Source organism: Peromyscus californicus, unplaced genomic scaffold (assembly GCF_007827085.1).
Source record: "Peromyscus californicus insignis strain IS unplaced genomic scaffold, ASM782708v3 Scaffold_12__1_contigs__length_115047231, whole genome shotgun sequence".
Classification (NCBI taxonomy): Eukaryota; Metazoa; Chordata; class Mammalia; order Rodentia; family Cricetidae; genus Peromyscus; species Peromyscus californicus.
The window spans coordinates 73,852,547-73,875,119 of record NW_026294413.1 but is presented as its reverse complement, the minus strand read 5'-3'; the positions used below and the strand labels follow the sequence as shown (position 1 = coordinate 73,875,119).

The 22,573-nt window shown below is 43.8% G+C and overlaps 1 protein-coding gene across 1 annotated transcript in view; it reads right to left on the bottom strand.

The window, feature by feature from the left end:
* The window catches only part of Ccdc198 (coiled-coil domain containing 198), a 38,899-nt gene extending 20,078 nt beyond the window's left edge, over positions 1-18,821 (bottom strand). Inside the window, exons 1-5 of the mRNA XM_052733393.1 lie at positions 17,956-18,821; positions 15,077-15,159; positions 7,002-7,088; positions 5,600-5,701; positions 3,454-3,610 (exon numbers count right to left, since the gene is read on the bottom strand). Of these exons, the coding sequence (XP_052589353.1) occupies positions 3,454-3,610; positions 5,600-5,701; positions 7,002-7,088; positions 15,077-15,159; positions 17,956-18,178 (652 nt within the window). The 5' untranslated portion in view covers positions 18,179-18,821. The remainder of the gene's footprint in view (positions 1-3,453; positions 3,611-5,599; positions 5,702-7,001; positions 7,089-15,076; positions 15,160-17,955) is intronic.
* Positions 18,822-22,573: the final 3,752 nt, after the last annotated feature.

The window sequence follows — 22,573 nt, the reverse complement described above, 5'->3', positions numbered from 1 at the left end:
CAGTGGCAAGAGTAGTCAAGTGTGAAGTCTCTGGGGTAAGGCATCCTGAGAACACTATCTGGCTGTGACCTTGTGCATGAAACCGTCCTTTCTGGATCTGGCCTCCTTATATATGAAACAGGCGAATAATCCTGACCGCTTATGATTCATAGAGGAAGAACTCGATACTATGTTATATATTATAATATTATATTATCCCTGTAAGTTCCTGCCTATGGCGCTGTGCAGCAAGAATGGATGCAACAGGAGAATGACCAACTTTATGTGACCCACAATCTCTCCATCATCAAAGAAATGTGTGGTGATACTTCACTTCTTGTGACAATTCCCATTGTCAACTTGACTGGATTTGCAATCACCTAGGAGACACACCTCTGGGTGCACCTGCAAGTGTGCTTCCAGAGGGGAGACATACCCGAAACGTGGGTGGCACCATGCTATTGGCTGGGGTTCCAGACTGGGTCAAGAGGACCGAGAAGGAAGCTAGAGGACTGAGAAGGAAGCTAGCTGTTGGGTCAGTTTCCATCTCTACCTGCTTCCTGGCTGCAGACATGATGTGACCGACCTCTCACTCCTGCCGCCATGCCTTTCCTACCGTAATGAACTATATCCTGGAACTGTGCACCAAAACAAGCTTTTCCTTCTACAGAGCTCTTGTTGGCAATTTTATTTTTTTTTTTTTTTTTTTTTTTTTTTTTTTGGTTTTTCGAGACAGGGTTTCTCTGTGTAGCTTTGCGCCTTTCCTGGAACTCACTTGGTAGTCCAGGCTGGCCTCGAACTCACAGAGATCCGCCTGCCTCTGCCTCCCGAGTGCTGGGATTAATTTTATTAGAGCAACCAGAAAAGTAAGCAGTAGATTTTCATTTCTAGCAATTTCAGCAGCTGGCAAGGCTAATTGCCTACAGACATCTCCCTCCATGAGATCCTAATTAATAGTGATCTCATTTTAAAAAAATATTCCTTCAACTTTATATTTTTTAAAAAACTTTTTATTGATTCTTTGTGGATTTCACATCATGTACCTCAATCCCACTCATCTTCCCTTGCAACTCTCCCTCCCCAATAAAATAAAATAAAGACAAAAAAAAATCTTGTCATGGAAGCTGTAGTGTGTCACAGTGAGTCACACAGTATACCCTTTAGTCCATACATCTTTACTTGCAAATGTTCATTGCAATGAGTCATTGGTCTGGCTTGAGGCCTCTGGCTACAGTGAGGATTAACACTGGATCCTCACTGGGACTCTTCTTGGATATCCTGTTGTGAGAGTGAAATGAGAGACGGTGCTTCAAGGACAGATCACATGACTGACTGCTTGGTCTGTTTTTGAGATAGGGTCTCAGTGTGGAGTTCAGGTTGGCCTGGAAGTCACTATGCCATCCAAGGAACTCATGGTGATCAAGAACTGGGATTACAGATTACAGGTTTAGGAGAGAGAGACAGAGACAGAGACAGACAGAGACAGAGAGACAGAGAGACAGAGAGACAGAGACAGAGACAGACACAGAGAGAGAGAGAGAGAGAGAGAGAGAGAGAGAGAGAGAGAGAGAGAGAGAGAGAGAGAACCATAGCTGGAATAGAGTGAAGCCTCTTTAGAAAGCTTCAGGAAAGCAATGGAAAACCCTTGTCTTCAGCCCCTCCCGGATCCCTCCCAGCCTCTGCCAGAGTAATTGTATTAGGCTCATTCTCAGGTGATGACTTGGAGTGCTTAGCTTTAGCGGAGCCCCTTTTCCTTCGTTGTTTTGCCAATATTTTTTTTTTCAGTTGCAGAAGTTGTTTATTTGACAACAAAGCCTGTCTCTGCCTGAGACTGGGGCGCAGGTTAAATGGATGCCCCAAGCTGATTTTCAGTTACTCTGCCTTTTGTTTAATTAACTTATTGATTCAGACCCTTGCTCTTTGGAGCGGGGACAGCATCTCCTTCAGCAGGTGATTCTGCATCTTAGAGCTCACTTGCCGTTGCTGTAGCTCCACCATGGTCAGCCCTACTGATGTGGGGCTTCGTCCCTGGCACAGCAACCTCTGTGTGTGAACAACACAGGACACATGCAGCTTTCTCCTAGGAGAACTCACACTGGGAAAACTTAATGGGCCTTCCAGTTGTTGGGCAGCATAGCAGACAGGTTACGGATGAGGATGTCTGTTGGAAAGCCCAGAACAACTCAAGGCTGGAGTGTGGAGCAGCAGGAGATGAAATGAGAACATAGGCAGTGACCAGATTCAGAAAGGACTGGAACCCCCTGTTAAAGAGTTGAGCTTTTGGCCTCAGGTTGATAGAAGTCTGGCTGTATTTTTTTTTAAAGATTTATTTTTACTTATGAGTATGTGCTTATGTGCTTGTAGGGCATGTGTGTACAGGTTTTGTAGGAGGCTAGAAGAGGGCACCAGATACCCCGGAGCCGGAGTTACAGGCAGTTTTGAGCCACCCTCCATGGATGCTGGGAAGCAAACTTGGTCCTCTGGAAGGATGATGGTAAGCACTCTGGACCACTGAGCCAGCTCTCCAGTCCTGGCAATTGTTTTCTAAGGAGGAGAGTGATGTGGCCAGATGCTTTCCATGAAGTCATTCTGCATGAGCACAGTGCTTCTAGAAGTTCAGTTTATGGGGCTGGGGATGGATCTCTGGTCCAAGTGACATGGGGCATGAGGGCCTCCCCCATACAGATGGTGGATGAAGCAGGAGCCAGGTGGAGAGGGTAGGGGTGCTAGATTCACTGTAGCATTCATGGGTGTCCAAAAAGGCTGAACTACACACAGCGCAAAGGGTGCTTGAGGGATAAGGGGTTGATGTCTATTACATATATGTTTCTGTGAGCACAGGAAACTCCATGTATCTATAAGAGCCTCTCTCTCTCTGACAGTAAGAGATGCTCTGAGCCTGTCTTATGAGGACCTGTAAAGCACTTAGAATCTACAAGCCTCTATGCAGAGCTTAAAAGCTTTTTTGTCTTTTTCTCTCAGAGATGCAAAACACAATGTGGCATGCCATTTATTCCAAGACATCAAATGTCCCCTCAGTGACAGCTATTTGCTGTCTCCTCACTCTCCTTCGCATGCCCATTATGGACATTTATTTGATGAAGTTTCAAATATGTTTGCATCTCAGTGCTCAAGAAGCTGAGGCAGGAGGATATGGAGTTCAAGTCTGACTCTGTCTCAAAGCAAAATTAAGGAGCTGGGGCTGTAGTTATATTGGTGGAGTGTTTGCCTGCCATGTTTACGAAGTCCTGGGCTCGATATCTAGCATGATGTAAACAAATCAGGCATAGTGGTGCAATCCAGTGCTTGGGAGGTGGAGGCAGGAGCATCAGAAGTTCAAGGTCATCTTTGAGAACATAGTGAGTCTGAAGCTACCCTGAGCTACATAAAAGCCTGTCTTCAAGCAATAACTGAACCCCAAACCAAACTGAAACAATAAATGAAATGTTTTCCTAAAGAAATGACAGTACTCACCTGGGTGTCTGTTCATGGTTTCATCAGGCAGTATGGTGATAATGTCATAGAGATTGCTCCTTGGCGTGCTTTCGGTGATTTTATTGCCGTTATGGTCCTTCAGCTTTTGCATATCAAGTCTTGCTTTACTCTGAAGACTCTCCAACTCCATTTGGGCCTGACATGATAAGGTATAAGTGGTTAATAGTCTCCCAAACTGTCTTCTCCAGAACAAATTCAGCAACAACGAAAGCATGGACAGTTCACAGGCCTGGCCACCCTTGAACACGTTGGGATGGTTTTGTTCTCATCACATTCTGTGGCAACTTTATTCTGAGGCTTGTCAGGAGACAGACGAGCACGCTCACTGGCTTGCAGAGGCGTAGATCATTGAAATGAGGGTCCCTGTCAGCCTCTGTCTGTAGGTGAGGTTTTGGAATTGCAGAGGATAGAACTACAGGCTGGCTCCTTGTGGGGGAGAGGGGGGGCTTAGGGTATGACAGTCACAGAGCTTTACTGGAGAACGTGTTCCAGTGTGTCCTCCCAAATTCATAGGTTGGAAATGTGACCCTACCCGATTCTTATGCTAATTTGTAGATGGGTCTTTTAAGAGATGTTTGGGTGGTGAGGGTTTCACTTTTACAACAGAGTGAAACTATTATCCCAGGAGAGGCTAGTTCTCTCTGGTGAGTTATAAAGGCTGCCTTGACTGCCTTGGTTTTCTCTTGCTCCTGACTCCTCACTCTCATGAACATTGACTCCTATCATGTCCTCTGCTGTGTTGTGCCACCTCTTATCAACTACCAGTATCTCAGTCTTAGACTCCCCCACCTCCAGAACAATGAGCAATATATTTATCATGGGGGGAGGCGGGGTTTAAAAGAAAATGGTCCCCAAAGGGAGTGGCTCTATTAGGAGGTGTGGCCTTGTTGGAGTGGGTGTGGTCTTGTTGGAGGAAGTGTGTCGCTGTAGAGTTGGGGTTTGAGGTCTCATATATGCTCAAGATACCACCCAGTGTCTGAGACCACTTGCTGTTGCCATCAAGTCAAGATGTAGGACATTCAGCTCCTTCTCCAGCACCATGTCTGCTCACATGCTGCCATGTCCCACCATGATGATAATGGACTGAACCTCTGAACTGTAAGTAGCCAGTCCAGTGAAATGTTTTCCCTTTATAAGAACTGCATGGTCATGGTGTCTCTTCACAGCAATAGAAACCCTAGCTCAGACATCATCTTTATTAATTACTACATCTCTGGTGTTCTCTTATAGCAGCAGAAATGGACGAAGACAAAATCCTTGCTTGTTTCTTCTTTTGGAAACAGGGTTACACTCCATAGCTCGGCTGTCCTGAAACTTTCTGTGTAACCCAGGCTGGCCTAGACCTTGTGGCAGTCCTCCTCTACAGCACCCCCCAAGCGTGGATGCCAGAATGCCTAGTACAAGGCGTTTCTCACTAGCAAATTTTATGGCATGAGTTAATAGGGAGAGGCCTATGTATCACAATAAAGACTGACCTCCATTCCCTCTCCTACTAAATCAGGAAAGGAATATTATTTACCCTATTTTCTGGTTACAGCCGGAAGGTCAAAGGTTATTACAAGAGACACAAGCTAGGCTTTTGCACATCTTTAATCCTAACACTCAGGACACAGGAGGTCATCTTGGCCCACACAGTGAGTTCCAGGCCTGCCAGGGGTATATAATGAGACCCTTTCTTAAAAAACAAACCAAAGAGACAAAGAAAAAGGGACACTTGAGGGACCAATGAGATGACCCAGTGGCTAAGGGAGCTTGCTGCAAAGCCTGACAAATCTGAGTTGGATAACCAGAACCCATATGATGGAAAAAAACAAAATAAAACAAAACTACCAAAAATTAGCCTGTGACCTCTAGATGTGCACTGCGGCATGAGAGAGAGAGAGAGAGAGAGAGAGAGAGAGAGAGAGAGAGAGAGAGAGAGAGAGAGAGAAAAGGGATGCTTGAAGCACAGATCTAATCTTGTAGAGAAGTGAAAAAACAAAAAGGCTTGGGGCAAAAGGTCATCTTCCTGTTTTTCCCAGCTCAGGCAGTGGCAGCTTCTGCTATGTTGCTGAGAACAGACTGGACTGGGCAGGACAGTGACGGTGCCCTCCAAATTTGGTAAACGTGACCCTCTTCTCTTTACCTCCTGTCTCTTATGGTTTATCTCCAGCATTTTCATCTTATGTAAATACTGTCTCTTCCCAGAAGTGTACATTGGAAGCTGCATTTTCTTCTCAAGTTCCTGCTATGAAAGATGATATATTTATTAGTATGGGGAAATGGTAATTCACTGCCTTCAACCCTTCTTGGAGCAGGAGATCTTAATCCCAGGTAATCCGTAGCCGGTCTCCTGTCTTGATAAAAGTACACTGCAGTTGTGTCCCTGACAAGTCCTTTGTATAGCTATCAGAGAATGAAGTGGCAATCTGCCGTGTAGCTGATAGTGTTTGAAAGGTCCTTGCAGGGTTTTGAATTCGAGGGTTTTGACAATTTTATTTTGATAATCTCACGTCGACAACAGCCCGTTTCCCCTGCCAACAGATGCTTTTACTATCTGTCTAGAAAGGTGTCCTGGTCTCATGAGACCTTCCTTTCTCTTCCTGTGTCTTCTATCATTGACTGGCTGGCTGTGCAGTAAGAGGAGGTGGTTCAGCAGAACCTATTTCTCTACAGTGTATTTTCACATTTGAAATATATGCCCAAGGGAGCATGGCCGCTGAGGGGGGATTTGAAGCGACTGCTTCTGTGTCTGGTGGTCTCCCCTTAGTTCGATCCAAAATTCAGTGGCACAGTCAAGGTGGCTACTGAGGACAAGCAGAGGTGAAGATAGTTTTGCTTGTCACTTGCTGTTGCCCAGAGGTGAAGAAGAGAGTTGATGACAGCCCTTTGTGCGGCTCTGTGGACAATGTGTTGGATAGTGCAGAAAGGTCGGGGGAGGATGTCCCCACGGTCAGCACCTTAAACATGAACTCGAGGACCTAGAGCACTCAGGTGTCCCTGACCTGGCCACACAGCAGTGTCTGACTGGCTCCAGCATGAGTCAGGACAGGGTATGAAAGTGACCCCGACTAACAGCTTTCATTTTTTACTCAGCAGGACAAAGCTAACAGAAGACCTTTCCTGGGATTACATGTTGATGGAGGTTGTGGCACAGAAGTCAGGAGGAACAACTTCTAGAGAAGATCTTCCCTGGAGTCAGAGCAGAGGGAGTGCCAGCCTCAGGAGAGGTGAAGGGAAGAGCTGTGCTGGCTTGCCTCCCCCGCAGATTGAAACACTTCCAGAACCACTGGTTTCCGTGTAAAACCCCCCTTTCATCTACATAGCTCTGTTTGCTCCACAAAGCAAACAGAGCCTGGCCTCATCCAAGAGTGAAGAGCACTTGCCAGTTGGAGGCAGGCGTGGGCAAGCTCTGAAGCTTCAAACATTCTACCTGCCAAGGACTGAACTGTCAGCTTTGGCTCTGAACTCCCGTGTGAAGGGGAACATGAAAAGGGTGACCCCCCCAGGCTCACCCGCTTCCCCAGTCAGTAACTGCCGCAGCTCACCTTTGCTCTGTGTCTTGTTCTGGCTTCTTGCTGGCTCAGGAGTCGCTCAGAGGTGATGACTTGTGGCAGGTCAAGGGGCTCAAGCTTCTAGAAGTCCAACATTTAGAGTATTCAGCGTCCCTCATGCCGTGACATGATGCAACACAAAAGCAGAGACATTTAACTACCTGAGCACTCTGTGGAAGCCGAACTTCCTCCTGGGCGTGCACAGAGAAGGTGACTCCCACAGTATCACAGCTGTTTTCTGTGAGAAAGGCTTTTTGACCTCGGGGGCTCTTTACTGTTCTATCACACTGTTTCCAGTGAGTTATTAATCAAAATATTGGTCAGAGAATTGAGCACTTTTTCTCCTGTACTGATGGGCCATGTTCAAAGTCACCCAATAGCTGGGGTCTTAGAGCAGTAGAGATGAGACACCGAGACACACCTATCTTCCCTTGACTGCCCAGCTGAGTGTCCCAGTGCTTAGGAAGTGACATATTTTGAAGGTCTCTAGAGACGCTCCCTCACTAATCATGAGTGACAAGACACACTTAAAAGTGCAAAGTGTTAACAAATGATAGGGCTATCTTTTTCTAGCAAGGGGTAGGCTTTTTGGGAGACATTTTATCAGAACTTAAAAGGGTCACTGAGCAGAACTATTTCCATGGGTTTATCTAACTTGCCTCTTTCCTTCTTTCTCTGTTGTACATGTATGTGTGGGTACACCCATTCGTGTGTGTACATGTAGAGAGCAAGGGTTGATGTCTGGTGTCTTAGATAGCTCTCAACGTTATTTTTATTTTTATTTTATTTGAGACAGGGTCTCTCACTGAACTTGTAACTAACAGTTTCCACTAGATGGCTAAGCAGTGAGCCCCTGGGAATCATCTCTTTTCACAACTCCTCCCATCCCAGTCTTCCTGGGGTTATGGATGGGCACTGTCATAACTGAATACTTCCAGACCTGGGGTTTTAGCCTTTTTTTGTGGGTGTTGGGTATCCAAATTCTGGTTCTCATCCCTACACAGCACGCGCTTTACCCACTGAGTCATTGCCTGGCTCACAGTCTAGCCTTCCTTCACCTCAGAGAACACTGGGCGCTACAAGCGGACCATGGGAGACAAAGCTGGTCTCCTCACATTGACGTGTATGTGTGTGTGTGTGTGTGTGGGGGGGGGGGGTTTCTGCAGAGTTTGTTCATTCAGAGTGACAGCTGAGTTCTTTACATCCAGGCAGTCTGTCTGTGTTTGAGGCAAGAACTGGCTTGTTGAAGAGTATTATTTTAAGGTGTGTTACTTTTGTTTATGTTGCATTTGTTTAACTCTGTGAAGCTGTGTTACTGTGCCTGTCTAAACACCTGATGGTCTAATAAAGATCTGAATGGCCAATGGCAAGGCAGGAGAAAGGATAGGTGGGGCTGGCAGGCAGAGAGTATATATAGAGGGAGAAATCTGGAAAGGGAGATCTAGAAGGAGCCAGAGAAGGGGAGGTTATCAGGGGCCAGCCACCCAGCTAAACAACCAGTCAGCCATGGAGTAAGAGTAAGATTTGCAGAAGTAAGAGAACGGGAAAAACCCAGAGGCAAACGGTAGACGGGGCTAATTTAAAGTTAAGGAAATAAGGCAAGCTAAGGCCGGGCATTCATAGTTAAGAATAAGCCTCCATGTGTGACTTATTTAGGAGTTGGGTGGCGGGTCCCTAAAAGAGTGAAAAATAAATAACACTGGCTGTCTATCCTGGTCCCAGCAGAGCAGCATTTCCAGACTCCTCGGTAGTGACCAGTGGTGACTATGAGATGATCATTGCCATGAGGTCTGGCCGTGTAACTCAGTCCAGCAGAGAAGCAATGAGAAGTGAGTAAAACAGGAAGGGAAGCGTGGTTGTTCCCTTCGCTTTCAGTTGGTCAGGGCGTGGAGACGCTGCTTGAGGAGGTAGCAGTTGATTGTATCAGGATGCTGGAGGGAGAGGCCCAGGAACGGGGAGACTCCCAGACACCCGAGGGAGGAAGAGTCTGTGACAGTTGGGGATGGGGTTTGGGTAAAGGGAAAACAGAAGGGTCTGTGTCTCCTCCACATGGGCCAGTCTTCAGGATTTGTGCATGCACAAGTCTGTATGGCTGCATAGCTATTATTCCATATTATGTCCAGGAGTAAATGTACCATCACATGTTATTCTCAGGTGAACCCGGTGTATAAATCATGAGGGTCCTCGTTTTTTGAAGGGTTAATGCCCAACTGGAAATTAGCATCACTATGATTCAACTCTGATGTATACCCAGTCTCAAGCCAGGTTCTTCTCCTAATTGTTTGCCCTGAAAATGCTTGATCCTCAGAATGCCCTCACATTATGAAACAAAATCTTGCAGAATTTCGCTGGAGCTGTGGAGTCCCCAGGTTTGGGGTATGTCTTGGGAGTAGATAGTTTTCAGAACTCCCCCAGAGACACTGATGATTCCTTTGAAATCGTTCTGTTGGGGATCTGGAGTGGCCCCACATTGCCACAGATGAACAAAAGAACTGCACGGAGAGTAGACTACAGAAGGTTTGTGTGCAGTATGAACACCAAGGCTGAGGAAGCCAAGATCCTGGAGTCATCTAAAAAATAGTCTTTGGACCAGCTTTTTGGTTTGACAGTATGAATGTCTGAGTCACAGCAGGCTCCTTTTCTTTATTCTTAGCCGTCTATTTAAACTCACGTTTCTGATAACGGTTAAATAGTAGATACTGTTGAGAATTCTCCAGACGACTTTCTGAAAACAGAACACAACCGCAGCATCGCTTTACAGAGCCAGTAGATGGCAGCAAGCGACATTGCAAGTGGCCTGCTGTCCACACAGGATTTGGCCCGAGAAGTTGTACAGAAAAAATGGTTGGGAAATATGCCAGCCGAGTGACTTTCAGAATCCTGGGTTCTCTTGCACATCCCTTGCCCTCCAGGGGAAGGGAGATTCCTTGCTTTTTCCCTTGCAGAGGAAACACGCTGGAAGGAACTGCTTCGAGAAGTGGAAGGGTGGCACTTTTTCATTTTTAATATTAGGAAATATCTTATTTGTCTTAAGATGTATGAATTACTTGGCTGTTCAACACGTGATTAATATCATCAGTTGGAGTATGTGCTAGGGCTTTGGGGATGGAAAATAAGCCATCCATGCACCACAAATATCTGCACTTGGTGATTAACACTAACCTGGGAAAGGCTGCTTTTGTTTATTAGTAAGAAAAGGAAGGTGGGTCAGAGCAACCCAAAGAAAGCGTACCATTTGTTTGGCACAATGACTTAAGAGTGTGTCTTTAGACTCTGGGAAGTGGAGAATGTGTCCTATGACAGCTTTATGTAGGTGATCACCAAGACAACTTAAGGCCGAGAAAGAATTTCTGATCAAGTCCTTGCAATGCAGTTTTGTTTCAGTAACATTCTTTGTTCCCAACAGTTGTCCACGAAAGACAAAAAATAAAGCCAACATGACACGATTTGGCTTCAGTACAAGGCAAATATTTCCCTAGATCAGAAAACAGAAGAGAAATGCAAACATTTGTGGGGAGCTGATCCATAAGACATTGGGGCAGGTGAAGTCTGTGAGTTATTTATCTTGGATAAAGGGGATCAGGAAACGCTCCATGGGAGATCTAGGCTCACAGCTTGAGATCGGGGCTGAGTTATCCACATTGCTACTTATGGAAGAGCTGGAAGGCTGGGGTAGAGCTGAGTAGTAAAGCATGTTCTTTTAGCATGTATGAGGCCGTGGGTTCAATTCTCAGCACTGAAAACGTGAAATAAGGTATCTGGGGCTGGGGAGATGGCTCAGTGGACAAAATGCTCATCACAAAAGTGTGAGACCTTGAGAACTGGAAATGGGATTCTCAGGACAAACTTTCTGAACTCTGTATTGGTGAACTCCAGGTTCAGGGAGAGACTCCTTGTCAATAAATACAGTGGAGGGTGATTAAAGAAGAAACCCAACACCAATCTTTAGCCAACACACACACACACACACACACACACACACACACACACACACACACACACACACGCTTCACACTGTAAGTTGGAAGATTCATTTCATAAGACTTAGCAAAGCGTTGAATATGAAGAAAACTTCATAGCAATAAATTCAAATGCTTTGTGTTAACTGGATAATTTCCAAGAAACAACCAGCAAGAATAAGATAACCAAGTCAAACGCAGAACTATAAAGAAATTAAGCTAGTAGGAAAAATGATCACTTCCCTTAAAAGTCCAAGAGTCTAAAAATAGTACTGGAGGCATGTTTTACAAAACATTAGGAGAATAGAGAATTCCTGCTCTATAATAAATGTCTTGGAAAAGAAGAATGAGAAATCTCTTACTTTTACAAGACTAAATCAATCTTGGTGGCAAAGCTGTTGTAAAAGTGTATTAGAAAAGTGTAAATCCATCTCAACTCATTAAAGCGGATACATAAAGCCTTAGGAAATCCAGCTCAGCAATGTGTACACTTAGATACTTTAGGACCAAGTCCGGTTTCTTCCAGAAATGCAAGCGTGGTTCAGCATTATAAAATTCACACTCTATCAACTAGGGAAAAGAAAGCTCATGGGGTTGTTTATTTTTGCGTGGGAAGACATCTCTGTGTGTGGGTGGATGTGATTGTTTTAAAAGATGAGGACAAAAATCCATTAAATCTAACACTCAGCAGTAATAAAGTCTTAGCATGAGGTAAATGCCTGAAATTGAAGGCCATGGTGCCAGGTATCTTCTGTTGGTCTCTCCAGATCTGCTCACCCACTAGCCCCCTGTTCTTTGCCTGTACCCATGCCCAGCTCCCTTGCCTCCGGCTTCCTCTGGGATGTAGCCAATGGGAAGGGGATGATGATGAGGTCATGTATTTGGGCTTCTAGCTCTTTACAAGGTGGTATGGGGGACTGTCCCTCCATGGAGGTTCACTCTTGTTCTCAATGCAGCTTTCTCTACCTGGTTTTTCCTTTCAGGCTCCAGAAATCTCTCCTCTTGCCTTGGCCTGGTTACCCATTAGCCACCTCTAACAGTTTCTGCAATATCTTTGGCTGTTCCTCTTAATCAAACTTCTTTGCATGGATAGTTACAAAGAAAACTTCCCCGAATTACTATGATTTCAGTGTGCCACCTGTTTCCTTTGGGGACTTTGCCAGCTCTTATCAAAATCCTACAACATACATTATATATGCTGAGTATCCCTTACTTGAAATTCTTGGAACTAGTAGTAGTGTTTCAAATTTGGGGTTTTATTTTGGATTTTCAAGTATTTGCATGTATGTAATGAGATGTCTTGGGAATGGGACCCAAGTTAAACACAGTTTGTTTCATGTGTTTGCTAGGTGCACTAGCTGAAGGTAATTTTACATGGTGTTTTTGCTGTTTGGGTAGCAAACCAGTACACGAGATCAGGTGTGGAATTTTTCTCCTGTGGTAATGTCAGTGTTCAGATATAACTGGATTTTGGAGCATTTTGGATTTTACATGTTAAAATTAGGGATTCTCAATATCTTTGATGGAAAATAGTGTCCAGGGAAAGAGAATAGAGAAGGGCCGAGGGAATCAGGGCTGCTGGGATGGGGTTTGCAATGGTTAATAGGTTGTTCAGGTGAACCTTATAGAGATGCTGAAATTTGAACACATCTCTGGAACTCAGAATTATCCAGCTGGATTAGGTGGGCCAATGCTGTGTGTGTGTGTGTGTGTGTGTGTGTGTGTGTGTGTGTGTGTGTGTGTGTAGTGGGAGGGCATTCCTATTAGGCTGCATGGTCAGAGGAGAAGGTGGGCAGGCCAGAGGGGGTGCTGCTGCTCAACTCTTCTACACAGTGTGAGTAGGGGGTGCACTATTGATAAAGAGCTCCAGGCAGAGAGGCTCAGTTCTCACCTCCAGGAAGAGGTCCTCTCTGCTTGAGGAGTAGAGATGTTCAGGAAGTGGAGAACGCCAAATAGGCAACTCAAATTATTTAGGATGCAATTAGGTTTGGTTTAATAATTAAAAATACTTTTAGAATTTTCTTTGGCAGAGATCAGGCTATTAATTAGCCTGTCATGGGAACCCAGCATTTATTATTCTCTCAAAAACCCATTTGTGGTGGAAAATGTGCCGAGCCTCATTTGTGAAGATAATTATAGATGATATCTTTGAGAGTGTCTGCCAAGTTCCTGGTGATTTCCCTTTTCTCTGGGAGCTGACTCCAGAACCTACAGAATGACTCCTCGGCCCACGTTTCTACAGTGCGATAATGTCTTCCGCTTCCCACTCATTGGATCAGAGCTAGCATCATCAGCAAAGCTGAGCCAATAACATCTGTCCTCCACAGAAATCTGGAATCCCAGCCATGGTCAGGCCACTGTGTCCATTTGATTGGATATATAAGATTCAAGTTTAGCGTGGCCGGAGGAACAGAGAAAGCTGATCTTTGGGGAAAATTAAGGCAGGTGTATAGAGCTCAAGTGAACGACATAGAGTTCTGCTTTCCAGAGCTTTGCTAAGTCTAGTGTATCCTGGCTCTTGGGGTCAACAAAAATGTCCCTATATCCTTAGAATGAAGCACACTGATATCTGTACACTCAGTGTGCTTCCCCTCCAGCAGGATGAGCCTCCTTTCATTAACTCACTCCTAGACTTTGGTGTGGCCCATGTCAGTGGCTGAAGACGTAAGATTGCATAAAGCCTAGTCTTTGCAATCAGATAAAGTGCCTTGATTCTTTATTCTTACGGTGCTTTGCTGCTGTATGGAGAATAGTGCCAGACTCTGCAATCTCCAAGTCCTTTTTTTGAACTTGGGGGAATCAAAACCTAACTGTAACTTATTTAGAGTTGGTAAGTATTAAAATTATTCTGTGGACTAGAGGGTGCAACACAGATATATTTCTCTGGTTGTAGTGATTTCTTCTGTTTGAGCTAACCAGTATCAGGGCTTCACAGGGACATATAATAATACTCCTTTGAAGGAACACATTTAGTTTAAGAATAAAGTCAGCTTTAGGGTGGCTCAGCTAAGCTAGAGATGTGCTTGCAGTTTTATATTAGACATGGACTTATTACATTTACCCTTTATTTTTCTTGAACTAAATATTTTTGCACTATCTAATATTTTACAAGAAATGCTCTTTTGGAACTAAAAATAATAATCACTTTGAGTAGTAATTTTGAGCTTCCAAAGAAGACAAGTAAATAATGCCAGGCTGAAACAGAAACAGTCTTCAACAAAGAGCTCCATTAGCCCCGGAACTGGTCTGAGCATCTAGGTGAATTGTGTAGCAGGCAGGGTTTGGCTGGTTCCTTTTCTCTGCTCACAGAGAGCCCCATGCTTTCTGCTGTCTGATGTTCATTTCCAAGAACTCACTCTGATCTCTTTCCCTTTCTAGGATGAGATATCTTATTAGAATTTATGCTATGCATAAAAAATTCTTCCTCCAATGTCCCTAATTCCCCTCTGTTTCTTCTCTTTTAGACAGGGTCTTAGGATGTAGTCCTGGCTGGCCTTGAACTCACAGAGATCTGCTTGCATCTGCCTCCTGGGTGTTAGGTTTAAAGGCGTTCACCACCATATCTGACCCCAGTCTCCCTAATTTCAACAACTGCTTGTAGCATCTAGGATGTTTAAAGGATGGAGTCAGGGGAGTTAGAGGTTTCTTACACTGATGGTTAGAAGTATCAGAGACCTGGCTAACAGCTCCAGTGGGTCTTTTGGCAGGTTCCTTCACTCTGAACCATATGTAGAAAACAAAGATGACATTTTCTTATGTTGGGCTAAAGGACTAGATGAATGACAAAGATCAAGGAGCCTAATACGTTGTTTGACTTGAATAGAAGTGGTAGTTGTTGTGATTTTCAAATACTCTCTCAACTAAATGCCAGATTTGGGTCCTTTAAATATGTAACTAAATCCTTGTTAGCATATTTTTTTGGTAGTGAGCCTCAAAAGTGACATCAGTTGCTAAAGGAAATTCTAATACTATGGTCTTTGCAACTGTCAACATTCTTTGCAACAGCATTTCCATTAACGAGGTATTTAAGGTTCTTTTATGATTACAGATAAAAAGATATTAGCATTAATGCAAAAAAGTTCCTTAAGAAGACTTTTAAATTCATCTTACTTGAATTCTTCGGGGTGGGTGCCTTTTGATAATGCTTGATTCTTCATTTTTCAGTGGGATGTCAAGATACATGGGCCTGGATACTTGAAGGATGGAGGGACGCAATAATAAATCATTAGAATCAATTTATTGTCAAATTCAGTATCCAGGCTGATCACTGTTTAGTGGTCGTCATCTACATAATTTTGTATCCTCACTTACACATGCCTAACTCACTGGTCAAATGCAAAGATGAGACACATGTAGCATGCTTCCTTTTTGGACTATCCTTGGACTGCCAGCCAGCAAATAATGACCCAATCGATTTACTATTAATTATGAAAGATTGGCCTTTAGCTTAGGCTTGTCTCAACTAGCTCTTATAACTTAAATTAAGCCATATTTTAAAATCTATGTTCTGCCACGTGGCATTACCTCTCTTTCATCTTGTACCTCCTGTCTCTTCTCCATGTCTGTCTGGCGACTCTGCCTTCTTCCCAGAGTTCTCTCTCTGCCCGGAAGTCCCGCCTATATCTCCTGCCTAACTATTGGCCATTCAGCTTTTTATTACACCAGTCACAGCAATACATTTTCACACAGTGTACAAATATCCTACAACAGACATGTAAAGCAGGGTCCTTACATGAATGTAAGTGAACGTTTTAGTCTGCTTTCTTCATTTCTCATCCCATCCCCCAGGTTGATTTAAAAAAAAAAAAGTTGCAAAATTAGCTATGTAGTGCCCACAGGTGTTACTCAAACACAGAATTTAGCTTAGAAAACAGAAACCTTGTAATTAGTCTTATGACTCCCCCACACTCCCTGTATTGGAGATCAAATATCCAGGGTTTCACATATACTAGACTCAGCTCTACCTTTGAGCTCTGTCTCCAACCCACTAGTTAAATACCATGGAATCTCCCCCACAATAAAGGAAATCAGAAAAAAAAATACTTTAAGAAATGAAAATACATTATCTTTTCAGGTAAATAGGAAATTAACAGGGGACAGTCCCCAGTTTGCTGTGGGCTACAACATGCCACTCTTCCTTCCCTATACAACAAGCCAGGGCTACAGAGCTGCTCCTGCTGAGAATCAGACGGTGAGCCCCTCCTCATACGTGCTGTGTCCGGCTTGATTCACCGGGCCACTCAAGAGTGCTGCCGGGCCCAAACTGCACGGTGCCCTCAGTCTTCTCTTAGAACAGTCAGAACACATTCTGACACTTACGCTGCTTTCTTAAGACATTTCAGTGGCCTCTGTAAAGCTTTGCCGTCTCCAGCTTTCAAGAGAATGAAATCTGTGAACTTTTTTTCTTTCTTTCAGATTATGGCAGACATTGAGCAGGACAGAGAAACTCTACCACCATCAATCGGGTTTTAAAATCTAAATTGTTTAAAGCATTTTTTTCCCCCTAGAAACTTCAGTACTCCTCACCTTTATATGATGTGAGTGATATCATCCTGTTTTTAGTTGGACTGCCCCATAGGGCAAAGGCTGTCCCAGACATTGACTTCTACTTCTGAACACAGGCAAACAAAACTGATAAGTAACTTGTCTAAGGTTGTGTGATGTATTTAGTGGGGATGGGGCTAGAACATGGGCCCCTAAAACCAGCTCTCAGAATGCTTTTGGTGCAGTCAGTATTTATAGAGAATGTTCTCCATCCCTTGTTATTTACAATGAATGTGACTTTTGTCTTTCAAATATCGTTTTTCAGTTGGGACTCCAAAGTACCCAAATCAGCGTTTGCCACCTAGTTACCAAAACCTTAGAACTCAGAAGAGGATAAAACTGCATGCCTTTAATCCTAGCACTTGTGAGGCAAAGGCAGGCAGGACTCTGTGAGTTCAAAGCCGGTCTAGGCTACATGGAGAATTCAAGGCCAACCCAGGGTTATATAGTGAGACATTGACAGCAAACTAAAAACCAAAGCAACCAAAAAAAGGGAGTCAATGTCATTAAGAAGGAAATTATCATTCATAATGAATAATGAAGAACATTAAAAAAGCTGTATCAGTCAACAGTATTCAATATTTTACCTGTACAGAAAGTAACCATGAAAACCTCCCTGGGAAGATCTGGTAGCTAAAGACATACAAGGTATTTAGACAGAGTCATCTGGGAAGGGGAGCCCAGTTTTGTTACTGATGTGGAATGCGAAGAAGAGAAAAGCTGATTCAAATATATGGACTGTGTGCCAGATGACACACATCAACATGAATTTTTTCATCCCAAGTTAGCACATCTGTTTAGTTATCACGATTGTCACCAGAAAACATTTTACATGTCATAAAAAATATCCACAAACAACCTGCAACCATTTCAGGCTCAGAGCCTCCCCCCCCCCCCGTGGGAAAAATTCCCTTAATTCTGTGACAATCCTAAAGAACATGGGGTTCGGGAAGGTGACTCATCTACTCTCTCTCATGTAGTAAATTCATTTTGTTTGGGCTGGTTTCAAAATTCACACGGGAGAGGTTTACTCCTAACGTGCTACTCTCAAAATTACAAAGCCTGATGCATTCAGTCTCTCTGGAGATAATGACTTAAATTCAGAACCCAAGTGTAGCACAGTTGCCACCGTCTGTCACATCTGTGTGATCTCAGTGGCTTAATGGAGGTAGACACACGCACTGAAATCACTCCAGACTAAGCTGAAACCAGACTGCTTTCCTTCTTATTTAAAAGTTTTTTTGTTTTTGTTTTTTTTTTTAAATCTGGAATCGACACAAGCATTCAAACGCACTGGAAGTCATTCAGCAAACATTCAGTCCTCCCTAAAAAACATTCTCCTGCATCTCAATCATCTAAGCTTTCAGAGATCACGGAGACAGGTAAATGTACCGCAGTTCTCCTGAGTCCCAGACATGCATATCTCATGTTTGTTTGTGGTATACCTGCAGGATGTCTTCCATACAAGGTTTCTCGAAGAGGTGGTAGCAGTCCTTCCAGAGCTTGCTTTTGACCTTGCAGTCTCGAGAATGGGTATGAGCTCTTTTCTTCTAGGTTCCGATTTAATGCATAGAACACAGGGCCAGCTGAGGGAATCTCTGCTTCTTGACTTTGTAAAGGTGTGACTTTGATCACCCGAGGGTGAGGCTTGGAGTGGCCCAGGCCCATTTTCCTTGAAGATATTCAGAAGAAAATCATGATGGAGGGGAGTCGTGGAGGGCCTTTATGGAGAGTGATTTAGTTCAGTAGTTTCAGGAGTTTACCTCAGCTTACCAAAACAGGTGTTTCCTTCATGACATCTTTCCAGTTCTGTCCCCCGACACTAACTTCTCTGGCCACTTCCTGGGAGGCTGGTTTCCATGGAGACTTCCCTTCAACTTCTACTTTGCCATTCCAGAACTAAAGAATGCAGTTAAACATTGACCTGGTTATTCTACTCTCTGAAAATCTCAGTGGTAGGGACAGACGCTTCTGTTGATCATTAAACGAATATCCAACTCCAGCCTGCTAACAGAGATGCAGAGCAGGGCTGAGAGAGGTCTGAGAACCGTCCTCTCACAGCAGACACTTTGGGAAGATAATGGCTGAGAAGAGCTGTCATTGGAAATAAGAGGACAGATGCTAATGAACGAGGGCGTTGTTAACCTATACTTTTAACTAGAGAATGTCTTCCAATTAAGAAAAGAAACAGGAGGGTGGATAATGCTTCACTTGATTTTTCTGTCAATGACTTGACTACCTTGGAAGGATGTGAGTACATTATAGGACAATGGAGAGACAATAGAATTCCTTCTCCTCCTCCCTGCCAGGAATGAAGGAACAAATTTTTTTTTTTTTTTTTTTTTTTTTTTGGTTTTTCGAGACAGGGTTTCTCTGTGTAGCTTTGCGCCTTTCCTGGAACTCACTTGGTAGTCCAGGCTGGCCTCGAACTCACAGAGATCCGCCTGGCTCTGCCTCCCGAGTGCTGGGATTAAAGGCGTGCGCCACCACCGCCCGGCTTGGGAACAAATTTTTTAAAGAAGTGGTCTAAATAAAAACTTTTCAAACAGAGCCTATTTATTTTTTTTTTCTCTTTCGAGACAGGGTTTCTCTGTGTAGCTTTGGCACCTCTCCTGGAACTCACTCTGTAGCCCAGGCTGGCCTCGAACTCACAGAGATCTGCCTGACTCTGCTGGGATTAAAAGTGTGTGCCACCACCGCCCAGCTATGGTTGTTTTTTGTTTTTATTTTATTTTATTTTATTTTTTTTGTATTTTTAAGTAGGAAAGAAAACAGAAGGAAATACACCAATGTGTTGAGCAGTGGTTTTTGAGTGATGGGATTATGGCTAATTTTTATTTCAGTTCTTTACTCAGAGTGAGACTCACTTTCAAGTTTGAATTGCTCATAACCATAGATTACAGGTACTTTTGGCATTTTTTTTTTCTCTTTCATTTTTCAAGACAGAATTTCTCTGTGTAGCCCTGGCTGTCCTGGAACTTGCTCTATACACTAGGCTGGCCTCGAACTCAAAGGTCTCCAGCCTCTGACTATGGAGTGCTGGGATTAAAGGCCGGCTCCAGCACTGCCTGGCTACTTTTGGCATTTCTAATTCCATAGGAGAATTAAAAATGTTCTCCATGTTATGAAATCCATTTGCCAAAAGGCTAACATGGTGATTGGAAAGTCCTGATGGTTAATAAAAGGATTTAGTTCTCATTTTTTGCCGTATTATGATTTAACTTTGAGAAGCTGCATCTGTAGAGAATATGAGCCTTATTTGAGGAAGCTGGTCAGTTGCAGAAATGATTAGAGACCAAGGTGCTACCTCCGAGCTTTGTGACTATTACAAGTCAGTTACTGTCCTGACCTGAAAAGTGGGAGTACTAATAAGACCTCATGAGGAACGAATCAGTTGGTTCCATCTACAGCCCTTAGAATAACACCCGGCATCAGCCTCTGTTCTCTTCCTCCTAGGCCGGTGTCCTTCATGTCCACATATGCAGACCAGTCCTAGACGCCATTGAAACAGACATGTTCCTGTCTACAGACCTCATACCTAAGGATAGAGAAAACACCAATGAGGATAAATGAAGGCAAATTCATTGATTTTATTGACTGGAAAAATGGCAGTATTTAAAAATTATTATTTAAAGCCAAGCATGGTGGGTGAACACCTTTAATTCCAGCACTCAAGAGGCAGAGGCAGGCATTCTCTGTGAATCTGAGGCCATCTGTCCTACATAGCGAGCTCTAGGACAGCCAGGGCTACAAAGTATAACCCTGTCTCAAAAAAAAAAACAAAACAAAACAACTATTATAAAAAGTCATATGCATGATCTTAGAATAATAGTGGGAAATAAAAATTGTCACCGAATTTCAGCTACAGTGTTAAAAATAAGATGTAATTTCTTAACCAAAAGAGTTGGAGCACATTAAAGAGGTCTTGCAGTGGGTAGCTGTTCCAGCTTTGACCTGGAAGTACTACCCTCATTGAGGCTTCGGTAACTGTCACACCTACAAGGTGGGGCTGAGAGAGGAGCCTTTAAGACCTGAGATCCAGATGTGCCGGCTCTCTTGGTTCCTGTATCCTGGATGCTGGAGGTAGATCGAGCAGAGTTCTCCAGGGAACACTGCTGCTACACCTTTCCCGGACCCTGTAACCTATCCCTTTATTTGTAAGTCACCTCACAAAATAAACTTCTCTTTTAACTATGTGGAGTTGCCTTAATACTACAACCAATAAAGTCTCATCTTCCAAAGCCTGAATGTCTCCAAACTATTTAGGATACTTTATAATGATCTCTCCCCAGTTCCAGGATGGTTATGAACATACATTATGATGAGTAAATATGATAAAATATGGATTACTTACAACAGAATTTAAAAATGGGAAGTGATATTTTGAATTTATAAATTTTTGAATTAAAAATTTTATTTTCTTGATAATTTCGTACATGAACACTGTATTTAGATCATTTCTCATTCCTTCCCCTCTACAAGTCCTCCCATGCTATTCCTTTTAAATTCATAATCTCTTCATAAATTAATACTGTTTTATACATCTATAAACCTATAAACCTATTTTCTATCATCTATTTATCTATTATCTGTCTATTATTTATCTATCTATCTATCATCTATCTATTTATCCATCCATCCTATTGAGTCCATTTAATGTTGCTTGTATGTGCATATGTTTAGATTTGACCACTTGGAAACATCAGGGAACTCATTCTTGAAAAAACCTGATCATCCTCTCTTGGCAGCCGCCAGTTGTTAGGTGTGGGGCTTTGTGAAATATCCCTTACCCATCTGGCCTGCCTTCTGGTGCTGCGTTGTGCAAGTCTTGTCTAGGCAACCACACTGCTGAGACTTCATGATGCGGCTGCCCCACCATGTTTAGAAGACACTCTCTGCAGCAGGTTTCCTCTGACTCTTACAATCTTTTTGCCCTCTCTTCTTCAGTTTTCCCAGAGCCTTACGTGTAGGGATTGCATCGTAGGTGTACCTACAGGGGCTGGGAAAAAAATGAGACCCAGAAAGGATTAATTTCTTCTAAAGCTATACCCAGAGCAAATGTTTACTGTTTTCTTGGCTGTTCTTTTCTTTTCTTGTGTGTGTGTTTATGAGTGTATGTGGCTGTGTGTGTGTTCATGTGGAGGCCAGGGGTCCACCTTGAGTGCTATTCCTCAGGACACCATCCACTTTGTTCTTTTGTTGAGACGGTGTCTTTCCCGCTGACCTATTTGGTTATGGCTGGCCAGCCAGCAAGCCCCAGCAAGGACCTGCCGGCCTCTACCTCTCCAGCACTGGTGTTACAAGTGTGCACTGCCGTGCTTGGCTTTGCATATGGGTTGTGAGGATAAACTCAGGTGCTCATGGATGCACAGCAAGTACTTTACTGACGGAGATATCTGCACAGCCCTGTTGGTTTGTTTGCTGGGACAGGGTCTGGCTGGGTCACCCAGAGTGGCCTTGAGTGCATTGTGTAGCCCACGCTGATGTCACGCGCTTCCTTCTTCCCAAGTGCTGGGATTACACCGTACCCGGCCAGAGTAACAATGACTAAGATAAAGTGTACAGAGAGAAGAGAGGGTGGTGAGGTCTTAGGGGAGGATGGGAAGAAGCAGGAAGCAAGAGCCAAATGTACTATTCCTGAAAGTGTACGTCCAATCAAGGCTCCTGGCCTGGCACAGCTTCCCAGGCGCTATGACCTGGAGGTTCCCAAGGAAAGTTCAGGGGTTCGGAGGGTCAGAGCTGGGGCTCTGACAGCCCTAACAAGGTGGACTGGACCACTCATACTTAATAAGCCAAAAGTCAAAAGCAGAAAAAGTGGATTTATCCAATGTGGCCAAAGGAACAAAGGAGCCGAATGACACTCTGCTTTTTACCTTCCACATCAGTCTTCAGGGGTGGGGGGCTTCATATGATGCTTACGTTTACATAGAAGGTAAGAGGTAACTAAAAAGTGTCTTTTAAAAGTCTGTTCATTCCTGCCAGGAGGATATAGGAACAACCTTGGTACCAGCTCAGAGTGTTGGGGCACCCTCCTTTAAGAAACAGTGAGCCTAGCTATGAAGT